The sequence below is a fragment of the Spizellomyces punctatus genome, assembly GCF_000182565.1.
Source record: "Spizellomyces punctatus DAOM BR117 chromosome Unknown supercont1.5, whole genome shotgun sequence".
NCBI lineage: Eukaryota > Fungi > Chytridiomycota > Chytridiomycetes > Spizellomycetales > Spizellomycetaceae > Spizellomyces > Spizellomyces punctatus.
The window spans coordinates 649,066-660,514 of NW_015971541.1; the positions used below are offsets into that span (position 1 = coordinate 649,066).

At 45.8% G+C, this 11,449-nt stretch overlaps 1 protein-coding gene across 1 annotated transcript; it reads left to right on the forward strand.

Moving 5' to 3' along the window:
• Positions 1 to 6,060: 6,060 nt before the first annotated feature.
• On the forward strand, positions 6,061 to 7,925 carry SPPG_03315 (uncharacterized protein; the record flags this gene model as incomplete). Its single annotated transcript, XM_016751590.1, has 2 exons — positions 6,061 to 6,078; positions 6,153 to 7,925. 2 exons carry the CDS (start codon positions 6,061 to 6,063, stop codon positions 7,923 to 7,925), a joined length of 1,791 nt encoding a protein of 596 aa, XP_016609556.1.
• Between the last annotated feature and the right edge of the window lie 3,524 nt (positions 7,926 to 11,449).

Sequence of the window (11,449 nt, forward strand, 5' to 3'; positions counted from 1 at the left end):
AAACTAAACTAATGGGTGTCGCTGCACCGCAACTGATTTATTGGTGGCGGTACTGATCTCTTCCTTTTCCGCACTGGCTCGGGCCTCCACAGGTTGTACGAGGCACGCTGAAATCTAATGCGCCAATTGCCATTCTCCGAACCGGTTTTTTCGGTCGCGGTAACCCAATCGGTGGAGTTGGTCACGCGATTCGTGCTTCCCGCGTCCGATTTGGGCTTACTCGCGATCTCTCGAAGACGTCCTCGTCGTTACATCCCCCCTTTGAAGAGCCAACGCACCGGCGCTCCGAGCGGGGGTGTTGGTGTTGGGGAAAGTCGAGAAATAGATGTTATCCTACAACTAGACTGGGTGCACCTGAGAGGTGGATAGCCATGTTAGAAGCTATGCCGTCGCTAGAGAACGTCTCTGGGGACTTTGTGTCGAAAGAGCAGCGAAAGAGTTGTATTACAGAAAGAAAAACGGGGTCCTAAATATAGTACAGATCACATGATGACAACCTGACTTCGACCTCTAATTTTGGGCGCATAAAGCAACTAACTAACGAAGTGTTTCGACAAGCTTGTAGCGCGGATTCAGGGCTTTCTAGAACCGTCTTGGTCTTGTCGATAAGTTAATAACTCGCTAAGTTATTCAAGTTACCGTCCCATGGCAACTTCGATGAAATCAATCAATTAATTCCAACACTTCCCCTCGCCCAAAATTCCATTCTATTCTTAGGCTCTTTTGTTTGTTGCGTCATCCAGTGATTGAACGCCAAGTTCTACACAACACTGGGCAAACCTCGGTGCAGGAATTGCCTTGGTAAGAACATCTGCAGTCATCTGTTGAGTGGGGCATCTTCTAACTGAAATCTCGCCACTCTGGATGTGTTCCCTGAGGAAATGATAGCGTATATCAATATGCTTCGTCCGTTGTGAAATCAGGGTGTTCTTTGCCAGTTCCATCGCGCCGTTGTTATCCATTTTGAGCACAGTAGGGCCTTGTTTGACTTCCAAAAACCCGAGCTCTGCTAAGAGGTTTCTCATCCAAATAACCTCTCGTGCACAATCTGATGCCGCAATATACTCTGCCTCAACTGTGGAGAGTGCTGTGCATCTCTGCTTTGAAGATTTCCAAGCAATAGCGCCGCCTGATAGCTTGAGAAGCCATCCTGAGGTTGACTTCCTATCTGAGAGGTCTCCACCCCAATCTGCATCGGAATAGGCTTCCAGATCGTCGCTGTTTTGCTGATAAACAAGCCCGTAGCTTGCTGTCTTTTGCAGGTACCGAAATATCCTCTTTATGCCCGTCCAGTGCATGTTTCCAGGCGCCTCACAGTGCCTAGCAAGTATCCCAACTGCTGTACTGATGTCAGGCCTAGAGGCAATCGCAGCAAACATCAAGCTGCCTATTGCACTGCGGTACTTCGATTTATCTACCATGGGTTGCCTTGACCCAAGAGCCTCAAATCGAACAGAGGTATCCAGTGGGGTCGACACTGGGTTCGAGTTTTCCATCTTGAATCTTCTGAGCACTTCACCAATGTAATGTGCTTGATCCAGGGAAAGAATGCTGCGCGGTTCATCTCTGATTACCCTTAAACCCAAGATGTGGTGGATAGGGCCAAGATCCTGCATCTTAAATCGCGCTGACAATGTCGTTTTGACCCAATTCATGTCTTCTTTTGACTTGGTTGCAATAACCAGATCATCGACATAAACCGCCAGTATGATGAGCCATTTGTTTATGTTTGCGCACTCATCTTTCTCATGTGGTTTGGCTTCCTGAACCTCTTCCCCTTGCCAAATGTAAACACAAGGCTCGTGCGCCAGCTGTTTAAAGCTGTTTTCGAGGAGGTACGCATGCAGGGTATGGTTCCATAGCCTTCCAGCTTGCTTCAAACCGTAGAGACCCTTCTTCAACAAGCAAACAAACTTGTCTGGTGGGTGCTCTGTTGAAATTCCTAGGGGTTGCTCCACATACAGCTCTGAATCAACCTCGCCATTCAGAAATGCTGTTGCAACATCCATTTGATCCAATAAAAGCCCATGCTTTGCTGCCAGGGCAAAGATCAGTCACAGAGCAGGGAAGGAGATGACGGGTGAAAAGGTCTCATCATAGTCCAATCCATGGATTTGACTGTACCCTTTGGCTACAAATCTCGCTTTGTGCCTTTCTACAGTGCCGTCAGTCTTCCGCTTTGTTTTATAGACCCATTTGCTGCCAATTACAGGCCTTCCAGAGGGTCTGGGGATGATTTCCCACGTCCCATTTTCGACCAGTGATGCATATTCAGCCTCCATGGCTTGCATCCAGGCTTCTTTCTGGGGTGATCGCAGCGCGCCATTAAGTGTTTTTGGGTCTTCATGGCCGAAACCTTCTTGCTGCATCTCCAGATCTGTGGTGGTGGTGGTGGGGGGTCCTGAAGGCGTTCCTAGGTGTGCATGGAAGGCGTCAACATCGTTGTTTTCTCCTTCCAAATCACTGGGGAAATGCTGCTGTTCCCAGAGGTCAAGTGTGACAGTGTCCTTGACATGCTCCAATGGCTCCCAAGTACTCTCAGTTCTGGGGTAACCCTTCCATTTGACAAGGTAGTATGTCTCGTCGCCTTGTTTATCCTCAGCAAGGATCTCCTCCACAGGGAACTCCTGCTCTTCTTCTTCCAGAAGTGAACCCATCAGTTCAGAGCATGCGTCAGATTGCCCTTTAACTGCCTCATCAAATGCCACATCCCTAGACTCCAACATAGTGTCATTCTGGGGATTCCACAGTCAATAACATCATGAATTTTGCCCATAACCAACCAGAATCAACTTTGCTGATGTGGGATCCAGTTTCCCTCGTAGTGGCTTCAGTATTTGCATGTAGGCAATGCATCCAATTGCTCTCAGATGGTCTACATTAGGGTGTGCCCCTGTCAAGGCCTCAGAGGGGGTAATCTTCCTCTCCAGCAGCACCTTGGTCGGGCTCAAATTCCTCAAATAATTGGCAGATTCCCAGACTTCTGCCCACAGCTTCTGGGGGAGGTTATTCTCGTGCAGAATAGACCGAACCTTATCCTCCAGAGTCCTGTTCAATCTCTCAGCAGCTCCATTCTGCTGGGGAGTATAGTGCATCATAGTTTGGTGGGTGATGCCCTCAGATTTGAGGTAGGCATCAAACTGGTGGTTCACAAACTCACCGCCGCCATCAGTTCTGAATGCCTTGATCGTCCTTTCAGTCAGATTCTCGATCCAGGCCTTAAATTCCTTGAACTTTTCTAGGCACAACGTCGCTGATTTCGAGTCGAGATAGAAGCATTTGCTATATCTGCTTCCAAGATCCAAGAATGTGAGCACATATCTGGCTCCACCAAGCGATTTGGTGCGTATTGGTCCACATATGTCGCTACATATGACCTCCAAAAGCTGGTAACTCTTCTTGGGTGATTCAGGAAAGGGCAATCGTGTTTGTTTACCCTTCTGACATCCATCACAAAGCTGGTCTTCAACCACTGCTTTGCCATCAAAATTAAGACCATCAACCATACTGGTGAGCGTCTTCAAATTGCCATAACTTAAATGGCCTAACCGCCGATGCCACAGCTTCAGTTTCCCGCCATCCTGCTTCTCAGGGCAACCCAAAGCTTGGTCTTCATGCTGTACTTCAGCTCCCATCACTTGGGAGTCACAGCTCGCGCTGCCAGGGTAAGCAGCAAGCTTGTAAAGCTCCCCTTCCCTGTTTCCTGCAGCAAACAATCGCTTATCTAGATGGAATTCCACTCCTCCAGACTGCGAAAAGGTGACGTCCATGCCATTGTCAATAATGGCTCTGATAGACAGAAGATTGCAGCCCAACTCTGGGGCATACAGGACGTCCTGCAACACCACCTGCCGTTGATGTTGCTGTCCTGGAGTCTCCAACTCCAGGGGGATAGTACCAATGCCTTCTGCATTGATAACTTCGTCATTTGCAAGCACAATTTGTCGTGAAATGGGCCTCAGATTGACAAAGAGTTCTTTGTGGGGACTCATATGCTGGCTACAGCCCGAATCAACTATAAATTGGACCTTCTTGCTGTAAGATTGCTGTGGTAGCTTCCTGCTAATCAAAGCAATGGCTTTCGCATCGTCCTGATGACCATCCATTTGTTTATCCACAGCCAGCTTGGCTGTACTGTCTCCCTTGGCTGTTCCAGTGGTTTGCGACCCGCTCTTCTCCTTCATGGCGCATTGGTATGCAAGATGGCCTGGGTTCCCACAGGTAAAACAGGTCTTCTGCATCGTCTGCTTCTTGCCATTGGTGCCGTTGGTCGCCTTTCCATAGCTCTGGGAGTTGTGGGACTGTTTCTGGTCGTCATATTGGTTCGTCTTAGCCGCATTGACATGAGCTTTCTTCCCTTGCTTTGACTGGTTGAATACCCGTGGGTTGTTGATGTATTCCAGTCTCAAAACAGCCAATTTGAGCGTCTCCATGCTGTCCAAGTTCGATGGATTTGCCTCAATGCTGGCTCTCAAATCCTTGCGCAATCCTCGCAGGAATAATACCTTCATCACCTCGTCATGCAGCACCGTTGTTTGCATGGATAGATTGGTGAACTGGTCAATAAACTCGACAATGGTGAGGTTCTCTGTGTCCTGAGAGATGTCGAAAAGTCTCTCCAGAGTTTTCCTCTGGTAATCTGGGGGTGTGAAGCGCTCAAGCAGAGCCTTCCGCAGCTGACTCCAAGTCCTGATTCGCCTTGGATCATCCTCCTCAACCTCTGTGAGGTGGTTCCCCCAAAAAACCTCTGCAGAATCCTTCAGCTTTGACGTGGCAACCTTCAGTTCCAGTCTGGGGGGCAGTTCTGCTATGCTGAAGTACTCTTCAAGTTTGCGCACAAACTCTAGCAGCTTATTAGTGTTGCTACCACCATGGTAGCGAGGGACTTCTTCCCTCAAAGTCTTTAGCACCTGCTTCTCTTCCTCATGAGAGAATGTGCTCCGAGAGCCTTCTGACTTGATATCTGCATCCCTATGCCTCAAGTTCTGCTCTGGTTTGAATGGCACCTCCTGCACCATCGTAGGAAGTGTTTCCGCGGCTCTAGCTGGCTGGGTTTGGGTCCTCTGTCTCAAAACTTCCTGAATATTGTTCAGAAGCTCTCTTCTGAACATCCTCATCTCGTCCTTGAACTCCAAAAAGGACTCCTGAGTGAGGTACTGGGGCTCGTCTTGAGCTTCCAGGTAACTACTGATGTCGTCGTCCTGAGCTTGCTGAGCTTCCCTTCTGGCGTGCTCTTCAATCTCCTCAAACTGACCAGAAAGAGACATCTTTCTCTTTCCCTTTTGCGCTGGTGTTCTGTCCAGGGGCATCCTTTGCTTCCTTTTTCAATACACCGCTCAGTAGTTCGTATTCGCGTTGTTCTCAGCTGTCTGACAGGCAACCAGGGCTCATAACCTGTTGGGGAAAGTCGAGAAATAGGTGTTATCCTACAACTAGACTGGGTGCACCTGAGAGGTGGATAGCCATGTTAGAAGCTATGCCGTCGCTAGAGAACGTCTCTGGGGACTTTGTGTCGAAAGAGCAGCGAAAGAGTTGTATTACAGAAAGAAAAACGGGGTCCTAAATATAGTACAGATCACATGATGACAACCTGACTTCGACCTCTAATTTTGGGCGCATAAAGCAACTAACTAACGAAGTGTTTCGACAAGCTTGTAGCGCGGATTCAGGGCTTTCTAGAACCGTCTTGGTCTTGTCGATAAGTTAATAACTCGCTAAGTTATTCAAGTTACCGTCCCATGGCAACTTCGATGAAATCAATCAATTAATTCCAACAGGTACAGCCTGACAGTTGGCTATATTCATCTGGGGGAACATCTTTCGAGAATGTAACATCATCTCAGATGAAAGGCATCCTTGATATCGCTACGAATGCTAGTGTAAATACACTTATTTCTGGTAAACAGAACAACATCACTACATCAACTAATTTGAGTGTTGCTTCAGTTACTTCTAATGGTTATCTAACGGTTCTCAATGCCGCCAATCCAACGTATATGTCCCTGGTGAACACAGCATCAAATGTGACATGGGGACTTCGAGTCGCAGGTTCTTCAGCAGATGGGGTTTTGTCTGCCGGTGGGTTCAGTTTGAACTGTAGTGCTAATAACATTGGCTATGTTTTCAAGATTACTAATACTGGTATTACTCAGGTGACATGTACCACGGATTCCTCATCTGCAACAACAGGTTCTCTACAAGTTGCAGGAGGTGTTGGAATATCGAAGAATCTCTACTGTGGAGGAAGTCTGTACTCCAATAATCTGAAAGTTGCGACTGAAAGTTATGTAGGAACAGCCATTGCTTCAAAACAGGCATCAAGTCCGCTCCTAGATTCTATAAGCGGCCTTGTACCAGCAGCGAATTCATTTATCATAGGAAGTTCTGCAACTTCCTTCACAGTTAAAAGTCCAGCAGAAGTGAGAGCGATTTTAGGTGTTACTGACGTAGACATTTCAGGGAAACAAAATGCTTCACCATTACTCGATTCTATCTCTTCATTGACACCAACGAGTGGAATGTTTGTTATGTCTGATGCCACAGGGTTTGTTCTTCAGTCCACGAGTACGGTGAAGAGCATTTTAAACATTCCTGATTACGCATCAGACATCTCTACACTGCAAGCAAATGTCTCTACATTGCAAGGGAACGTCTCTACATTGCAATTGACTATTTCAACAAAACAAGATGCTCTCACAACTTCTAGTCCATTGTCGGTGGCTACCATCACTTCCAATGATACCACTGATTCAACATCAGCCAGCACTGGAGCACTTCAAGTGAAGGGTGGAGCAGGAATCGCTAAGAAACTATGGGTTTCTGGTGCACAAATGACCATTCAGAATACTAACTATAGCGTTGGCCAAACCAATACCCTCATGTTCTCACATGCAACTCAGAATATATGTTATATACAATCCTATCTCCCAGGTAGCAACAATGTAGACCTAAACTTTTTTGTCGGGTCAAGTAATTCATCCATTCGAAGTATGGTGCTTAATGGAGCAACCGGAATCGCCTATTTTGACAGAGGCATAGTGGTGTCAAGTACCACCGATTCCACATCTATAATGACAGGTGCACTTCAGGTTGCAGGAGGAATTGGAGTCTCCAAAAACATCTTCGCTGGAGGAGACTTGACCATTGGAAACAATAATGTAAGTGGATTACATTCTCTTGTGGTGAGGAACACAGACACAGGAACGAATGCTTGTTCGATTTTGTATCTAACTGCATCTGGTGGTTCTTCCGTTCTTTTTATGAATGGAAGTAATCGTTCAGTGGATGGAGGGCAAAATTGTTTAACTCTTCGTAACGATGTGGGAGCCTTACGCCTTCAATCTCAGGGAGCAAAAGGCATTTACGTTTATCCTAATACAGGTAATGTTGTAGTTGAAAGCACCACTCCAGCCTTATTGAGTACAACTGGCGCTTTGGTTGTGAATGGTGGTGTAGCGGTTGGGGCTCATGTGGTTGCTGGAGGAAATTTGTATAGCAATGGGCCCGTGTACTTGAATGGTCAGGTTTGCACTACTCAAGCATGGGTGTCAACTCAAGTGTTTCCAAAGATTCAAGTTTTCAAACTGTTGACTAAAGATGTTATCACCACTGGTAGTGGTACAAAGACGTTCTATGTTACTACAGCAGGCCGGGCGTTGATACGCTATACAATCAACTTGCATGGCACCAATAATGCAAATGGGACTTTAAATATACATCTCGGAACCAATGTTGGTTCCATGGCGTCAGTCTTTTCCAGTGATTTTAACTATAATGCTGGAGTGAACCGAACAGTTTATGCCTCATTTATTGTTTCTGGCTTGGTTCCCGATACGGCCTACTTTACAAATTTTGGTGCAGTAAATGCTGCTCCGGACATAAGTACAGACATCACAACGATAGAGATTACGGAATTGGGCCCTTAAAAGGGCTCACAGCGCTTGACTGAGTTTTTGCATAATTAAAAAAAAGAGAGCTAGCAAAGATAGAATGCGACGCATGGATATTGAAGGTCATTCGGTATTCAATATCAAGGATGCCGTGAAGGGCGACATGAATACCTTTTGGAGATACTGCGAAAGCATGTTAACTGGTGACAAGAAAAGAGTCATACTGTATCTTAAAAAAACAGAACAGAATGAACACATATTTAAAGAAATTATGTCGATTGTCCATCTCTCAAAACTGGATGAAATCTGTTTCCGACAATCTGGGTACTTAGCAATTTTGGATGATTGTGTTCTTTTGGGACATAATTATAATGTAAAGGTATTTGTTTTGGAAATGCGGATTGATGGCTACTTTTAAGAAACAGATATGGCAGCATTGGTTCAGACCAAAAATGAATGCTGCGAGCTAGGCGAATGAACTCCGAAGCGAATTTGCACTGGACTTCATCCGTGCAAGGGGCGCTGTCAAAAATGGATTTAAAGGGAAGCATGTATGCATGTATGCAATGTGGAGATGTATGCAACCAATGGATACATCGGCAACATATTTAAAGATGTGCAACTTCTAAGAAAATTTGCTCATTTTGAACTTTTGAATCCCCGGAATTTTTGATACCAAAGCTCCACTCCATCCATCCTCCAAAAATTCACTTTGCAAAAAAATCCAAAAAATTGTTACCATAGATGGAGCTGATGCAAAACCCTTCCTGTTCCATTCTGTCGCCCTCTGCAGCACTCGAGGAACTATCAATAGTTCCCTTTCTCTTGTATTAACAACAAAGTCTTTATACAGCCCTCTTCCAGGGCCCAATGATGTGCAAAAAATTGTCAACTAGAGCAATCTGGTCAATTGGCATTACATGAGGAGGCAACCAATTTGTTTACAAAAACAGACAAAGGCTACAATATATTATTAAAATAACTATTTTTCTGCTGTATACACAATTTTGTACATGATCATCCTGCTCCATATTCATTAGCTAGCGAGGATATTCCTTTAGGGAATGAGGAATGATACAGTAGGGAGAATACAAACAGAATGGGCTGGTCTCTAGTATAGATGTATATCTATTGTATATAAGAACTACTAGAGAATATACCAGTAAGTAGGCAAAATATATTACAAATATATATATGATGCCATGAGATGCACCCACATGGTACAGCAGTGAAGCAGCTTAGAGGTCTACAATCTATAACTGCTAACAATAATTAATACTATATCAGTCTTCATTACTCTACCATATACTGAAACAGTATCCAAAGCTGTAATCTGGACCTTGACTAGGTGCATCTTATGCTCTATGGGATATTGAAACTTAGCGCTTGGAACACTGATTTCCCGTGTAGAAATCACTTCTGGAAGACCTAGTAATGCCTGTGGCCGCTAGTAAGACTTCTGGGTGCAGTAACTTGTGGGATAACACGGTTGTTTTATTCCAGAGACGTTCAAAAGTCCCCTTTATATAACCCAGTACATTCTCCAGCCTCCCTCCGCCTTTGTTTACTGTTTACATGCTTCAGCCCACTTGTTTACATGCTCAGCAGTGCTCAGCAGTGCTCAGCAGCTTCAGCCATGCCTTGGCAAACATTACCTGAAGATCTAGATCATCACAAACCTTCCAGACCTTCTAAGACTGCTTACATGATGATTTACCCCTTTAAATCATTCACACACGCGTCTGTGATCATTCTGATCACTCTAAGTCCAATTCCCCACGTTGTAACTTAGCCAAATCAGATGTGAACTGTCTAATGACATCCCAGCATGATCTCACATGATTTATAGATCATACAGCGTGGTTTAAGCCTGAATCTCAACACTCCCACTCAGTGAATCATCTGATTTCCAACAGAGACCCATTTTACCACAAAGTTTAAGGTGCTTTGTCTTGGGTAGAGCCTTGGTGAGAATGTCAGCTGTCATTTCTTCTGTCTGACAGTACTTGAGGCTGATTTTCTTGTCTTCTACTGCTTGTCTGATGAAGTGGTGCCGCACATCAATATGTTTGGTCCTTGCATGATGTGTTGGGTTGTTGGCAAGTGCTATGGCGCCCTGATTGTCACCATACAATGTTGTAGGACCACTTTGCTGATGTCCTAGCTCGCCTAGGAGTGTTCTGAACCAGATAACTTCCTTGGTAGCTTGACAAAGAGCCATGTACTCTGACTCTGTTGATGATAGAGCGACTGTAGGTTGCCTCTTGCTTTGCCAGCTGACTGTGCTGTTGCCAATCTTGACTAAGAAGCCAGTGGTAGACTTCCTGAAGTCCAAATCACCGCCCCAATCTGCATCAGAGTATGCAGATAGCTCCCACTTGCTCTGAATGCCGCCCAGTTGAAGTCCTAGGTCTGTGGTGCCCTTCAGGTACCACATGATCCGTTTGACTGCTATCCAGTGCTGATGTCCGGGGTTGGAAAGGTACTGGCTAACTGATCCAACTGCCACTGCTATGTCTGGTCTGGTGCCCAGCATTGCATAAATGAGACTTCCAACAGCACTTCTGAAAGGAACCCCGTTCATTTCTTGCTGTTCTGCCTCAGTTTGTGGTGACATGGCCTTGGTGAGCTTGTGGCCATTCTCTAGTGGTGTGGCAACTGGTTTGCTGTTACTCATATTGAATTTCTTCAATGTTTGACTGAGGTACCGCTGTTGGGAGAGCCAGATTGACCTGTTGACTCTGTCCCTGACCACTTGGATGCCGAGAAAATGCTCTAACTGGCCCATATCAGCCATCTTGAACCGCTTCTTGAGTTCTTCTTTGAGTTTTAACAACTCCTGGTCGTCCTTTGATGCCAGAATAAGGTCATCCACATACAGGATAAGGTGGATGCCCATCTTCTTGTTGATGTACAGCCCGTGGTCTGATTCACACCTTTCAAAGCCAAGTTCTTTGAGTTGCCCGTCAATGACTTTGTTCCAGGCTCTTGGAGCTTGCTTTAACCCATACAAACTCTTCTTTAGCTTGCAGACAAGCCCATTTGCCGTGGCAAAGCCTTCTGGTTGGTCCATGTAGATGTCCTCCTCAATGGTCCCATTCAAGAATGCTGTTTTGACATCCATTTGGTGAATCTCCATGTCCTTCATGGCTGCTAGTGTCAGAACTGTCCTGATGGTTGCAAACTTGACTACTGGGGCAAATGTCTCCTTGTAGTCCAGTCCTTCAACTTGGGAGTATCCTTTGGCTACCAGTCTGGCCTTGTAGCGCTCTACAGAGCCATCTGACTTGAGTTTCAGCTTGAAAACCCACTTGCAGCCAACTGTGGATCTTCCTGGTGGTAGTTTGACTAAGTCCCATGTCTGATTCTCCATCAGAGAGTCATATTCTGCTTTGACAGCCGCCTCCCACTGTTTGGCATCATGTCTGGTCCTAGCTTCAGCCAGAGTGCTGGGTTCTTCCTGTGGAACTTCCCCAATGGTGAAGGCAAAAGCCAGGTTTGACTGAGTTGGCTTTGCAATCCACCACTCTCCCGGTGGTTTGTGAAATCTGGCACTCTTC